We start from the raw sequence: 16,068 nt of genomic DNA, 5'->3' as shown, positions 1-16,068 counted from the left end.
AAAAAAAAAAAAAAAAGAAGGGGAATAATTTTAAAAGATAATAGTGGAAAACTACTAGCCACTTCTATGTGATTTCCTTTTATATTTTCAAGCATCAGTTCTATTTTTATGCATAATATAACATGGGCATACACGTTTAATAAATATCCATGGCAAAAAGACTCTTTCATGTTTAATGACCATTTCGTATAGGAAATGAGGCCAACAATGTAAGAACTTGTGTCTGCTGCTGGAGCCTTTCCACATTTTTTGCCTTTTTTTTCTATACTCTGACACTGTCTTGACAGTTTCTAAACAATCTCTTATTGGTTCTCAGTGAACTTAATTCATATTCTGACCATTCTGTATACACTGTACAGCTTGAAAATATGTAAACCTATCTTCAGAATACAAAAAAGTAGTTGTACAGAATGACCAGTAATTACTAATTTAATTTTCTCTCATGGAATCACATTACAGAACAATAGATTTATATTACTAATAAAAAGCATCTTTCTGTATTGCAAACAAGAATCTTGAAAGTATTTGAAACCACTTTGGCAATGGGAAAAAAGAATACATGCTTGACTTTTAAAAGTTATAATGACTTTTAATTTAGCTTTGCTGAAAACATTTTGATTCAGGGCTTGATCCTATAAACGTTGGGTTTCATTTTGGAATAAGTTTAGAGAATCAGCACCAGTATCTGTTCCTCAAGGAAGGATGATTTCTGTATCCTCAAGGAAGTCTTTTTCTCCTCTGGACCTTGGTTTCCCCAAAGATAAAATGAAGAGATCTGATTCTAAAATTTTTTCTATATCTAAAACTGTATGAAATATCTACAAATTTTTAAAAGGTCAAATATCTTTTGAGGGGAATGGGAAATTTTGCAATAAGATTATGTACATGAAACCACTGTATAATAAGCTGTTATTATAAGAGTAGGATAATGACCACTCTAGGGTATTCTAAAGAAATATTCTAAAGGAAATACCTTTCATCCATTTGAAAAGAAAGCATGGTTTTAGATTTCTGCCTGAGGGGTGAGAGATTCAGAAGGACCAGAAGCTACATAGCTCTCTTTCCCAGGCCAGGCTTGGTACATACCAGCAGGTGGTAGTTACAAACACTGATGCATGCTGGGAAGGTAACCTTCCCCTGCTCCTCCACAGACCACCCACCCCAGAATGGAATGTGTTCCAGACTCAGGTAAGTCAGGTGTGTAATAGAGCAGAGTGGGGGAAGGGAGGAGGCTGCTTGCACACCTTGCCCAAAGGACATGCCCTTGGCCCAGCAGGTATGCTGAAAGTAAGTTCAAACTCAAGTGGTGCTCTATAAGCAGATATCAGAACTCACTCACCTAAGTGTGTATTTCATGTATTAAAGGTGTTCCAAAAGAGCAGGCTGCTCACAAGTGAGCTATTTTACCTCTGGCAAGTAACAATGATACCCAACTACATGAAAGACAGCAGGACAGTATACTGCTTTGAATAAAATGTCATTTACAGTATAGATACCTTCTTAAAGTTTCTTTTCATCAAATCTCATTTTTAAGACTAGAAGGTCTTTGGGAGGCTGAGGTGGGCAGATTGCTTGAGGCCAGGAGCTTGAGACAAACATGACGAAACCCCATCTCTATAGCTGGGCCTGATGGCACACACCTGTAATGCCAGCTTCTTGGGAGGCTGAAGCACGAGAATTGCTTGAACTAGGGAGGTGGAGAATACAGTGAGCAGAGATTGTACCACTTCATTCTAGCCTGGGTGACAGAGCAAGACTCTATCTTTAAAAAAAAAAAATATATCATTTTGTCTCACTGAAGATGAGCCCCTCCTTACCTTAATTCTGGCAGTTTTGAAATTCTTTTCTAGATGAAGCATTGGTTTTCTATTACAACATTCCTGTAAAATAACTTAAACCCAGCAAAAGAAAAATCTGTACAAAGGGACAAGGAGAATTTCTGGGACCATTTGAATAAAATGTCCTCTGAGACAGACCAAAAAATATTTTACCAAAGGTTGCAAGCAAGAGAACACTATTTTTAACAATGAAAGGGCCAATCTACATGAAAAATATGAAATTTTCTACGAAAAAATTTGTTTCGCTGCTTGAACTGGATGTGAAACTCAGTGAGACTGTTGGAAAATAGGAGATCATGGTGAGCAAGTAGGACTACCGTTCAGTAGAGTAAAGGCCTTTAGACCTGGGCCTGAGATCCTAGGATTTGGCCCCGCAAGCCTGACAAGGGAGATTTGCCTTCTGCAGGGCCACAAGGATTCTTTGTGTAACTGCTAGATTGTTACAGAAGTTTCTCCATTTGTGTTTACTTTATGAGCAGCTGACAAAATGGTGTTTGTAAAATTAAGCACAAAGCCCCCAGTGAGACAGAAAATCCAAAGTTGCCAGTCAGCTATAGGCAGAGAATATAAGAATAGTGTAAAACTATATATCTGATTTGCTTTACATTGAGCTTATTTTCTTGGGGCAGATGAGGAGGTAACATTTGGTCCCCAAATCCCATTTACAGTTTCTAAATAATGAGATTAGTATGTTTCACCCAGAACTATCCCAACAGCCCATAAATACATTCTTAATTTTTTTTTTTTTTTGAGACAGAGTCTCTCATGGTCACCCGGGCTGGAGTGCAATGGCACAATCTCGGCTCACTGCAACCTCCGCCTCTCAGATTCAAGCAGTTCTCCTGCCTCAGCCTCCCGAGTAGTTGGAATTACAGGCACCCACCACCATGCCTGGCTAATTTTTTGTATTTTTAGTAGATACAGGGTTTCACAATGTTGGCCAGGGTGGTCTTGAACTCCTGACCTCGTGATCCGCTGCCTTGGCCTCCCAAAGTGCTGGGATTACAGGTGTGAGCCACCACGCCTAGCCTATATTCTTAATCTTTTGGCCAAGAGTAAAGCTCATGTGAAACCTCTAGTTTTTTAATGGAAGAGACATCAGTAAGGAAGTGTTTTAGCCCATGACCCATTTTCACATCCTCCCCCAGACACAGCTTCTACACAAGTCTCAGTAAAAGAGATGCCCTATGAGAGGGAGTCACTGTGGGGTAAGGGAAACCACGTGGGCTTTAGAGTCTTAGCAGATTGGGTTCAACTCCCAGCTCTTCCATTCAGTAGTTGTAAGACTTGGACACGTTGCTTGATGTCTCTGAACTTTAATTTCTAGTCTGTAAAAATTAAATGAGATAATATAAGGAAAATGATTAAGAACCTGGCCTGGTAGAAAACTTAGTAAACGTTAGTTTTCATTCTTCCCCCGCTACCCTCATAAGTGTGGCTCATATTTTAACCTTTTCTTGACCTCTTAAGGGTGTCATTTTGAGAATTAGCAGTTAACACTGATTTGTAGTAAATCCTAATTTCATAGGAAGTAAAGATGATTCAGTCTGTCCCCAGATCGCAATGCCTTTTGCATTCTCATATCTGTCTTTTCTTGTTCTTCCAGAACTAGTATCACATTTTGCTACTGCCTACCTATAAAATGGTCACCATTTTTCTCTTTTTTTTTTTTTTTTCTTTGAGACGGAGTCTCTCTCTGTCACCAGGCTGGAGTCCAGTGGCATGATGTCAGCTCAGTGTAACCACTGACTCCCAGGTTCAAGTGATTCTCTTGCCTCAGCCTCCCAAGTAGCTGGGATTACAGGCACGCACCACCAAGCCCAGCTAATTTTTGTATTTTTAGTAGAGACAGGGTTTCACCATGTTGGCCAGGATGATCTCCGTCTCCTGACCTCGTGATCCGCCCACCTTGGCCTCCCAAAGTGCTGGGATTACAGGCGTGAGCCACTGTGCCCTGCCCATTTTTCCTCTTTTATATTATTCCTTCTGTTTCTATAAACCAAGAAACCACATCTTGTTACAGAAAGTAGAGTCTTTAGAGTCTGGACAAAAGCCTGAGGATAAGCGCAAAGCATCAGTCTGCTCCCTTGGTTATGTATGTGTTAGGCACTCAAATGTTAGATGAGCAATGACATCAATTTTATTATCTCAGAAGTCTTTTTTATTTCCTGTTGACTCTCAACTGTATTTTTAAAAGTCCCAGTTACTGGATTAAAAAACTTCTAGATAAATGAAAGATTGCTAAGTACAATATGCATACATAGTGTTTTATTTTAAATACTTCATGATGAAAAACAGCAGAAGGTTGTTGGAGAAAAAGGAATATGAAAATTTGTGATGAATGAAGAACCCTGACATTACCTAGAAATGTATTACTCATATTCTTTCTGTAGTGTTTAAAAGAAAAAGAAAGTTGTATTTTAGAGGATTTATTGAGTTAATTTTAGAATGTGGCCAGTTGAACACATAAATTACATTCTCTCTGTCGAGAGGCCTTACTAATATTCTAGTAAATAGATGAAAGTCATAAACCCTCAAAGAAAGAGCACAGGAAGGAAAGGAAAGCAAGTTTTTTTTTTTTTTTTTTTTTTCTCCAATCTGGAAAGCACATGATTGAAAGACAGTTGCCTAAATTAGCAGAACGCCAGAAGAAAATTTGTGCCACAGAATCCCAGCAGGGCTCAAGAATTAGAGTTACTGGCTCTCTCAGAAAATGAGGGCACAAGTGGGTCTGCAAAGAGGGTAATTGGTTGAAAGTCTAAATAAAAGGCAGTTTAGGTGCCCTGGATGCCTTAGAACCTACCTGCTATATGTATAGCCAAGTGACTGTCATTGCCCAACCCTCAAAAAAGACACCAGTTTCAATCAAAGTTACATAGAACATGGGGACACCAGGCACAGCCATACAAAAACAAAGTGAGAAAACCCATTCTCAGAACAGTAAGACACTAAGCCCCCTTCTCCAGTGAACCTCTGAAAATGGGCACCATGTTATACACTGCAGGTTTGTGGAGGATATAAGATTTCATTCTATATCATGAAATTAACGGTCCCGGGAGAACAGACTTACAAATATTAAAAGCTGGGATCCCCCAGCAGAAAAAAGTGTGGTCTCAACCTAATCATCCAAATTGAAACCCCTCATGCAGAAGTTTGTATTCAGCTTCTGATTGATTAGATCCAGATTGTGATACACTGATATATTCATTCATCAATCTTAAATATGAACAAAAAGCCCAAGATTAATACATATTTGAGGAAAGCCTCCAACCTGAAATAAGGAAAACCTCAAATGAAACAGAGACCATGGAAGAAACAAAAGAAAATCTTTTAAAAAGTCTAATTTCACAAAGATGAGAAGATATTGCATCCATGAAATAAAAATAAGACACTACCAAAACATATAGAAAGCCAAAAAGAACTCTTGAAATTTTAAAATATAACTGATGAAACAAAAAAAATTAGTAGGACTGGAAAATAAGTTAAGGAAGTCTCCAAAGAAGTAGGAAAAAACATAAAAAGATGAAAAGCAAGAGAAAAAATATTTTCCAAATTAGAAGCTCAGTCTAGGTTCAAAATCCATCAGAAGGCCAAGGGCAGTGGCTCATGCCTGCAATCTCAGCATTTGGGGAGGCCAAGGTGGGCGAATCACCTGAAGTCGGGAGTTCCAGACTAGCCTGGTCAACATGGTGAAACCCCGTCTCTACTAAAAATACAAAAATTAGTCAGGTGTAGTGGCACACACCTGTAATCCCAGCTACTTGGGAGGCTGAGGCAGCAGAATCGCTTGAACCCAGGAGGCAGAGGTTGCAGAGAGGTGAGATCGTGCCATCGCACTCCTTTCTGGATGGCAGAGTAAGACTGTCTCCAGAAAAACAAAACAAAACAAAAAATCCAACAGAGAAAATGGGAGGAAATTAGCAAAGAAATAATGCAAGAAATTTTCCCAGAAATGAAACATAAAACTTTCAAGTTGAAAAGACCACTGAGTTTTCACACAATAAATAAAATCTATACCAAGGCACAGGAAATCAGCCATAAGAAGATTCTGGAGTTTCAAAGTTCTATAGGATGTGCACTGAAGTATTAGGAATTAGAGACTTCTAAACAGCCATGCTTGAAGTGGAAAACAATGGAGCAATCCTTCAGAACTTAAAGGATTATGGGTTCCAACCAAGAATCCTATATCCAGCCAAACTATAGATAAAATGTAAGGATAATAAAAGATATTTTTAAATGTGCAGAATCTCAAAATGTTTCTTCCTGTGCACTCTTTCTTAGGAAGATGATGGAATAGACCCTACACCAAAATGAGAGAATTGTATGTAAAGAAAAGGAAGACATGTGATCCAAGAAATAAGGGCATCTAACCTAGAGCTGTGTAGTAGGCCTAGAGAGCTACCAGTCTAGGTTAGAGAAGGAGGGTGGCAGATTTCAGGAAGAATGTCTCCTTTGGAGAAGGAAAAAGAATCAGCAATCCCTGATGTAGATGAACTTGAGAGGAAATTTCATTTTGACCAGAAAGATAGACAATTAATTGATGATACAGAAATAGGAAATTCAACATATAGGGAAAAATGATTATCTCAGTAAAACCAAAAATTTTGGACAAACGGGTAAATATTAAGTAGATTAGCTGTGAATGTTTGCATAGTCATAATAGAAAAAACAATAACTATTACTATGCAGTCGATAGTGCCATTTACCAGATGTTCTGATTCTTTCTCTCTTTCCAAGTACATGATAGGATGACAGTTCCTGGCTCCCTTTGTAGTTGGGTGGACTTGTGTGACTAGTTCTGGCCAGTAAGTTGCTTGTTTTTTCTAAGGATCCCCTTTTGGATCCAAGTGATCATTTATTCCTCTATCTTTGGTAGAACTGATACAGATAAATAGTGAAAATGAGGCAAAGACCGGTTGTCACCAAGTAGGTACATTTGTGGAATTTAATATTTTACCAAATATTTTCCCATTCATCTTCTTAGTTGAACTTCAGAGTTGTCCTGGGAGCTAGGGAGATACAGAAAGCAAGGAACTTGTCTCACATCATATACTGCAGAGCCATGGTCCAAGCTCCAACGTTTAACAACCACGTTACTTGTAAACTATACACAAAGAGAGCTGAGTGTGACATTATGTATAGGGAAAGAACTGTTTTGCCATTTTGTAGTAGGAAATGCAAATTTCATCCTGATAGAGGAATTCAGGTTAGATATTTTTTAATACACTGTGATAAGAAACAGTGCTATCATTTTATCAGTTTGTTTTCTGAGTTCATTTAAATTTTTAATATAATTTATTAAGTAAGTATTGAATACTCACTGTGTGCCTGTGCATGTTCTAAGCATTTTATATGTATTAGCTCATTTAATAATCACAAAAATTATATGATACAGGTACTCTTGTTATCCTTGTTTTATAGATGAGAAATTGGAATTTTGAAATGGTAATCTTATCCAGGGACATCAGGTACTGAGGGTAAAGCTCAGATTTGAATTTGCAGTCTGATTTCAGAGCCAACACTCTTCAACATTTTAGATTGTCAAAATTACTTATGATTCCAGAAATGTTCTAAACTATCTCTGCCCATTTTTGGTGGTTTTATTGAAACATATTTACTGTACTTTTTTTCATCTAGGTTTATGTTCCAGATGAAAATAATACTATTTTGGGAAGAAATACAAATAAACAAGTTTTTGAGGGCTTGACAACGGGACTTCTCAAAGTCAGTGCTGTGGTTTTGGGCTGCCTGATTGCCAGTCGACCAGATGGAAACTGCCAGCCAGCTACCCCCAAAATACCAACACAGGAAATGAAAAACAAACCCTCACAAGGTGATGCTTTTAACAATCGAGTTCAGGACCTTATCAGGTAAAATTGCTAGAGTTCTTAAAACTTTGCTCTTTGTTAAAAAACTATATTAAAATAATTTAAATCTCAAGGCCCATGTTATGGCAGTGGTTCTCACAATGTCATTCATACATTTCTGGTAGAGAATACCAAAAATACCTTGTAAACATTTCTCAGATTTATCACCTTCACTCCATTGCTGCTATTAATACTTTACTTCAGATATTCAGGCTCTTTTGCAGCAGCAGACAGCATGTCTGTCTGTCTCACCCCCACCTTTTAAAAATAAGTTCTTTTTCCTAATTATAAAAGGAATACGTGCTCAATGATAAACACAATTTGGAAAACACAGAAGAGCACAATGGATTTTTTAAAGCAGTTTTGTAGAGAGAAAGAAAATTCTTTTAATGAAAAGCAGTATAAGTAGAGCTCAGGTATCATTCTCGGTTGTTTTTTTGTTTTTGTTTTTGTTTTCTATCACCCAGTCTGGAGTGCAGTGGCGCAAGCTCGGCTCACGGCAACTTCCACCTCCTGGGTTCAAGCATTTCTCCTGCCTCAGCCTCCTGAGTAGCTGGGATTACAGGCACATGCCACCATGCCTGGCTAATGTTTGTATTCTTAGTAGGGATAAGGTTTCACCATGTTTGCCAGGCTGGTTTCAAACTCCTGACCACAAATGACCCACCTGCCTCAGTCTCCCAAAGTGCTGGGATTACAGGTGTGAGTCACCACACCTGGCTTTTCTTGATATTTAGATATGTGATGTTAGAATGTGTTCCGTTAGAGCTTTTACAACTTTCTTGATGTCAACTCTCTCCAACTGAAGGAATTTCTGAGAACTCCCCTATCTCAGTTCATCTCTGGTTATAAATTCGATTCAGACTTAAAACAGCAATAATAGCTACCATGTACAGAGTACCCATTATAGTATAATACCTTACACCTAGTAGGGTTAACCTTATAGGGTTATACCTACAGTATAGTATAGTAACCCTAGAGTTAAGTAAGTGTAAGGTAATTATAGTAGAGGCTTTGCAGCCCCGTAAGTGGAGGATTTCTAACCCAAACTTCGTAGGTGAGGAAATTGCTCAGAGATGTTCAGTGCTTAGCCCAAGGTTATGTAATAAATAAGATTAAAAGTAGATAGGAGAACTGAGACTGGAACTCATGTCTAGCTGGACTCCCAACACCTGTATGCTTTCCACTACACAGATGTGGCAATTTGTGACACCTGTTCAAGGTCAGCCCTGTTTCCTTCTAAGGTCACCTTCTCTCCAGGGAAATTTACTCCTGCTTTGGCATCTGAACTCATTTACCCTCGTTAATTTTTTATTTCCCAATAGAGTTTCATCTGGTGTTAATCAATTACCTGTTCTGCCTATCAGCACCTCTTCTGTGTTCTGCACTGATCTCTGGCTCCCCAAATCCATGCAATTTGTTGCTCTCTGAAGCTTATGGTTGCTTAACAGAAGAACAAGAATGCACTCCTCTGTATTTGCTTCTTTCGCAGTTCATAAATTTCTTCTGCTTTCTTGTAGTGCTTTCTTGGGAACAGTTGTTTCATTCAGTAGCTTCCTTACCCTTGATTACTTTGTTCACTTACCCCTTCTATCTGCCTGTCCTCTTTCCTCAAGTATATTTATTGCTGGAGAGCACCAGGCCCTTTGGGCCGCAACCATTTATCTTACAGCACTTGACTTTTAGCCTCCCTGGCCTTTCTCTCTCAGTTGCTTGATCCCATTCAATTCCCCATGTCCTTTTGGTCATTGTAGAGCTTTGCCCTCTCTGCTGACGAATGTCATTCTGTCCCTGCATTCTCCCTTGGGCTACCCTGTGATGCAGCAACCCTACATTCTTGTCATCCAGACAACTTAGCCACATGCCTCAGCTGTGATGAAGCAGAAGACCCATTCAAATGCTTCATTACAATTCCAGTGGGCTTTCCAGGGGGAAATACATACTTTTTCACATATATTATTATAAATACCAAATCCTTCTTTTTATACCTTCCTTTAGGAGGTATTTTTCCCCTAAAACCTTCCTCCTTTAGGAAGGAGCAATGGTAATCTGCCAAACCAAATAACTCATGTGACTTAAAAAGGATGATTGACAACCATACTGCTTAAAAAAATACCATGCCAGTCTTTCTCTGATTTGAACCACTGTTGTTGAATATTGTTTTCTTACAGATAATGCATTGTTAGTTGGCTTGGTGAAGCCTATGTGTAAAACCACAAACTTTCACATCTGCCTAGTGTAGCAAACAAAGCAGTTTTTTTTTTTTGTTAATCATTTTCATATTTGCCTTCTCACCTTCCCAGATATGAACTGACAAGAAGTCTCACTCCACTCCCTGTTACAATCTGGACATTTTTGTCAGTTGTGAAGTTGAGTAGAAAGGGCTCCAGTACAGTCGTTGGAGCTGTTCTCTGGCTGTATCCCTGAAGTAGAGCAGGAGCAGATTCTGACATCTATCCCTTCCTTCCCCTTATCTGGCATAGAAGAGGTAGGAAGATATCTAAGAGACATGAGATCATTACAGTATTTATTCTTATTATTTTATTTTTTTCAGTCAAGTTTCTGCATCTAAGCCATTCTTGGAAATATTTTTCAATTCAAAGTATGGTCACCCATACTAATTTTGTGCCAGACACTGTAGAAGGCCATGTCAAAAATTTAAAAAGATTTTTACAGCATATCCAACTAATTTTATTTTACTATTAAATATCTGAATTTCTTTCATTTTTAATTTATTTTTTTAATTGGCACATTGTAACTGTATTAGTCCGTTTTCACACTACTGTTAAAGACGTACCCAAGACTGAGAAGAAAAGAGGGTTCCACATGGCTGGGGAGGCCTCACAATCATGGCAGAACACAAGGAGGAGTAAGTCATGTCTTACATGGATGGTGGCAGGCAAAGAGAGAGCTTGTGCAGAGGAACTCCTCTTTGTAAAACCATCAGATCTTTTGAGACTCATTCACTATCACGAGAACAGCATGGGAAAGACCTGCCCCCACGATTCAGTTACCTCCCACCGGGTCCCTCCCAAAGCTCATGGGAATTCAAGATGAGGTTTGGGTGGGGATGCAGCCAAACCATATCATTCCACCCCAGCCCCTCCCAAATCTCATATCCTCACATTTCAAAACCAATCATGCCTTCCCAACAGTCCCCCAAAGTCTTAACTCATTTCAGCATTAACTCAGAAGTCCATAGTACAACGTCTCATCTGAGACAAGGCAAGTTCCTTCTGACTATGAGCCTGTAAAATCCATAGCAAGTTAGTTACTTCTTAGATACAATTGGAGTACAGGCATTGGGCAAATATACTCATTCCAAATAGGGGAAATTGGCCAAAACAAAGGGGCTACAGGTCCCATGCAAGTCCAGAATCTAACAGGGCTGTCAGATCTTAAAGCTCCAAAATGATCTCTTTTGACTCCATGTCTCACATCCAGGTCACGCTGTTGCAAGAGGTGAGTTCCCATCATGTTGGGCAGCTCTGCCTGTGTGGCTTTGCAGGGTATAGCCCCTCTCTTGACTGCTTTCATAGGCTGGCATTGAGTGTCTGCAGTTTTTCCAGGCACGTGGTGCAAGCTGTCAGTGGATCTACCATTCTGGGGTCTGGAGGATGGTGGCCCTTTTCTTACAGCTTCACTATGTGGTGCCACAGTAGGGACTCTGTGTGGGGGCTCTGACCCCACATTTCCCTTCCACACTGTGCTAGCAGAGGTTCTCCTTGATGGCCCCTCCCCTGCCGCAAACTGGGCACCCAGGCATTTCCATACATCCTGTGAAATCTAGGCAGAGGTTCCCAAACTTCAATTCTTGGCTTCGGTGCACCTGCAGGCTCAGCACCACGTGGAAGCTGCCAAGGCTTGGGGCTTCCACCCTCTGAAGCAACAGCCCAAGCTGTATCTTGGCCCCTTTAGCCATGGCCAGAGTGGGTGGAAGTCAGGGTACCAAGTCCCTAGGCTGCACAGAACAGGGGGGCCCTGGGCCTGCCCCGCTAAACTATATTTTCCTCCTAGGCCTCCAGGCCTGTGATGGGAAGGGCTCCCATGAAGACCTCTGACATGCCCTGGAGACATTTTCCCCATTTTCTTGGGGATTAACATTCAGTTCCTTGTTACTTATGCAAATTTCTGCAGTTGGCTTGAATATCTCCTCAGAAAATGGAATTTTCTTTTCTATCGCATAGTCAGGCTGCAAATTTTCCAAACTTTTATGCTCTGTTTCCCTTTTAAAATTGAATGCTTTTAACAGCACCCAAGTCACCTCTTGAATGCTTTGCTGCTTAGAAATGTCTTCTGCCAGATACCCTAAATCATCTCCCTCAAGTTCAAAGTTCCACAAATCTCTAAGGTGTTGGGAAAAATGCCACCAATCTCTTTGCAAGAGTCACCTTTGCTCCAGTTCCCAACAGTTTCCTCATCGCCATCTAAGACCAGTTCAGCCTGGATTTCATTGTCCTTATCATTATCAGCATTTTTGGTCAAAGCCATTCAACAAGTCTCTTAAGTTCCAAACTTTCCCACATTTTCCTGTCTTCTTCTGAGCCCTTCAGACTGTTCCAACGTCTGCCTGTTACCCATTTCCAAAGTCACTTCCAACATTTTCAGGTATCTTTTTAGCAGAGCCTCACTCTACTGGTACCAATTTACTGTATTAGTCCGTTTTTACCCTGCTGATAAAGACATAACCAAGACTGGAAAGAAAAAGAGGTTTAATGGATTTACATTTCCACATGGCTGGGGAGGCCTCACAATCATGGTGGAAGGCAAGGAGGAGCAAGTCACAACTTACGTGGATGGTGGCAGGCAAAGAGAGTTTGTGCAGGTGAACTCATTTTTATAAAAAACCATCAGATGTCATGAGACTTATTCACTATCCTGAGAACAGCACGGGAAAGACCTGTCCCCATGAGTCAAGTGCTCCCACCAGGTCCTTCCCACAATACGTGGGAATTCAAGATGAGATTTGGGTGGGGACACTACCAGACCATATCAGTAACTGTACAAACTTACTGAGTACATTTTGATGTTTTTATATGTATATATTATATAATGATCTAATCAGGATATCTATTGTGTTCATAACCTCATACATTTGTCATTTGTTTGTGGTAAGAACATTCAGAGGCCTTTCTTCTAGGGATTTTGTAATATATAACACTTTACTGTTAACCATAGTCATTCTACTATGCAGTAGAACACCAAAATTTATTCCTCCTATCTAATTGTAGCCTTGTACCCATTGACCAACCTCTCTTCCTCCTCCCTTCTTCCCCCACCCCCTCCTCAGCCTCTGGTAACCACTGGTGTACTCTTTGCTTCTGTGATACCAACCTGAATTTCTCTTTTTAGATTACACACTTGAGTGAGATCGTGCAATATTTGTCCTTTTGTGCCTGGCTTACTTCACTAAACATAAAAACCTCCAGGTCCATCCATGTTGTAAAAAAGAAAGATTGCATTCTTTTTTATGGCTAAATAGTATTCCATTATGTATGTATACCACACTTTATCCTTTAATCCACTGAAGAACACTTAGGTCGACTCCGTATCTTGACTATTATGAATAGTGTTACAATAAACATGGGAGTGTAGATACCTCTTTGACATGCTGATTTCATTTCTTTGGATTTATAGCCAACAGTGGTATTGCTGGATCATACAATAATTCTATTTCCAGACTTTTTATATGATGGCTATACTAGTTTACAATCCCACCAACAGTGTTTGTTTCCTTTTCTTTACATCCTCACCAATGTTTGTTTTGTCTTTTTTGTTTTGTTTTGTTTTTTGAGACACTGTTGCCCAGGCTGGAGTGCAGTGGCACAATTATGGCTCACTGCAGCTCAACCCCCCAGGGTCAAGTAATCCTCCCAAATCAGTCTCTCAAGTAGATGGGACTACAGGTGCAAACAACCACACCCAGCTAATTTTTTTTTTTTTTTTTTTTTTTTTTTTGAGATGGAGTTTTGCTCATGTTACCCAGGCTGGAGTGCAGTGGTGCAGTCTCGGCTCACTGCAACCTCTGCCACCCAGGTTCAAGTGATTCCCCTGCCTCAGGCTCCCAAAGAGCTGGGCTTACAGGTGCTTGGTACCATGCCTGGCTAATTTTTGTATTTTTAGTACAGATGGGATTTCACCATGTTGGCCAGGCTGCTCTCAAACTCCTGACCTCAGGTGATCCACCAACTAATTTTTAAATTTTTTTTATAGAGACAAGTCTCACTATGTTGTCCAGGCTGGTTGTGAATTCCTGGGCTCAAGCAGTCCTCCCACCTCAGCCTCCCAAAGTGCTAGGATTACAAGGATGTGTGACTGTACCCAGCATCTTATTGTCTTTTTGATAATAACTATTCTAACTGGAGTGCATTGGTATCTTATTGTGGTTCTAATTTGCATTTCCTTGATGATTAGTGATGTTGAGCATTTTTTCATATACCTGTTGGCCATTTGTATGTCTTCTGAGAAAAGTCTATTAAGATCTTTTGTCCATTTTTAAATTGGGTTGTTTAGTTTTTTACTGTTGAGTTATTTAAGTTTTGCATATATTCTAGATATTAGCCCATTATCAGATGTATAGTTTGCAGATATTTTCTCCCATTCTGCAGGTTGTCTCTTCACTCTGTTAGTTAACTTTGCTGTGTAAAATCTTTTTAGTTTGATATAATCCCCTTTGTCTATTTTTGGTATGTTAATTGTGGTTTTGAGATCTTGTTTTTAAAATCCTTGCCTGACTCAATCTTGTGAAACATTTCCTGTGTGTTTTCTTCCAGTACATTCATAGTTTCAGGTTTTACATTGACATTTTTAAGTTATTTTGAGTTGGTTTTTGTATTGGTGAGAAGTAGAGTTCTAGTCTCATTCTTCCGCATGTAGATACCCAATTATCCCAGCACGATTTATTGAAGAGACTCTCATTTCCCCATTGCATGTTCTTGGCAGCTTTACCAAAAATAAGTTGGTTGTCAGTGCATGCATTTATTTCTGTACTCTTTATTTTGTTCCATTGGTCTATGTATCTGTTTTTATGCAAGTACCATGGTGTTTTGGGAACATAGTTTTGTAGTAAATTTTGAAGTCAATTAATATGATGCCTCCAGCTTTGTTCTTTTTGCTCAGGATTGCTTTGGCTATTCAGGCTCTGTTTTGTTTTGGTTCCCTATGAATTTTAGGATTGTTTTTGTTTCTGTGAAGAATGTCATTGGTATTCCAGTAGAGATTGCATTAAATCTGTAGATTGCTTTGGGTAATATGGCCATTTTAGCAGTATTAATTATTCTAATCCATGAACACAGGATTATTTTTCCATTTATTGGTGTCCTCTATTTCTTTTTGTAAAAAAAAAAAAATTCTTTTCATAGTTTACAATGTAGAGATCTTTTATCTTGTTAAGTTTATTCCTAGGTATCTTATTTTTATTATTACTATTGTGAATGGAATTGCTCTCTTGATTCTTTTTCAGGTCATTCACTATTAATGTATGGAAATACCACTGATTTTTGTATGTTGATTTTTGTATCCTGCTAATTTGCTAAATTCATTTATTCAAAGAGTTTTTTGGTGGAGTGTTTAGGATTTTCTGTATGTAAGATCATGTGCCAGGCATAGTGGTATGCATCTGTAGTCCCAGCTACTCAGGAGCTCAGGAGACTAAGGCAAGAGGATCTTGAGCCCAGGAGTTTGAGATCAGCCTAGGCAACATAGACACCATCTCTGGAAAAAAAAAAAAAAAAAGGAAAAAACATCTGTGAACAGGGACATATTGACTTCCTTCTTTCCCATTTGGATGCCTTTTATTTCTTTCTCTTGACTAATTGTTCTTGCTAGGACTTCCAGTACTGTGTTGAATAGAGGGGCGAATGTGGGCCTCCTTGTCTCGTTTCTAATCTTATGACATTAGCTATGGGTTTGTCTTAAGTGACGTACGTTGTGTTGAGGTATGTTCCTTGTATACTGAATTTGTTGAGAGTTTTTTCAATGAAGGAATGTTGAGTTTTGTCATATTGTTTTTGTGTCTCTTAAAATGATCATAGGGTTTTTGTCTTTCTTTCTGTTAATGTGGTGTGTCATATTTATTGATTTCCATATGTTAAGCCATCCTTGCATCCCTGGGATGAGTCCCACTAATCACAGTGAATGATCTTTTTAATGTGCTATTGAAGTTAGTTTGTTAGTATCTTGTTGAGAATTTTTGCATCTGTGTTCATCAAGTATATTGGCTTGTAATTTTCTTTTGTTACATGTTTCTCTGGTTTTGAAATCAGAGAAATGCTGGCCTCATAAAGTAAGTTCCTTCCTCTTTAATTTTGAGAGGTTTAGTTTGAGAATTCGTATTAGTTCTTTTTTTTTTTTTTTTTTTTGGA

The 16,068-nt window shown here is 39.1% G+C and overlaps 1 protein-coding gene across 1 annotated transcript in view; it reads left to right on the top strand.

The window, feature by feature from the left end:
- Positions 1–16,068, top strand: part of SCAPER (S-phase cyclin A-associated protein in the ER) — a 565,180-nt gene that overhangs the window by 468,495 nt on the left and 80,617 nt on the right. Inside the window, exon 26 of the mRNA XM_011932825.1 lies at positions 7,476–7,708. Within this exon, the coding sequence (XP_011788215.1) occupies positions 7,476–7,708 (233 nt within the window). The remainder of the gene's footprint in view (positions 1–7,475; positions 7,709–16,068) is intronic.

This window comes from Colobus angolensis, unplaced genomic scaffold (genome assembly GCF_000951035.1).
Source record: "Colobus angolensis palliatus isolate OR3802 unplaced genomic scaffold, Cang.pa_1.0 Scaffold99, whole genome shotgun sequence".
NCBI classification, from domain to species: Eukaryota; Metazoa; Chordata; class Mammalia; order Primates; family Cercopithecidae; genus Colobus; species Colobus angolensis.
This window is presented reverse-complemented; position numbering and strand designations above follow the sequence as displayed.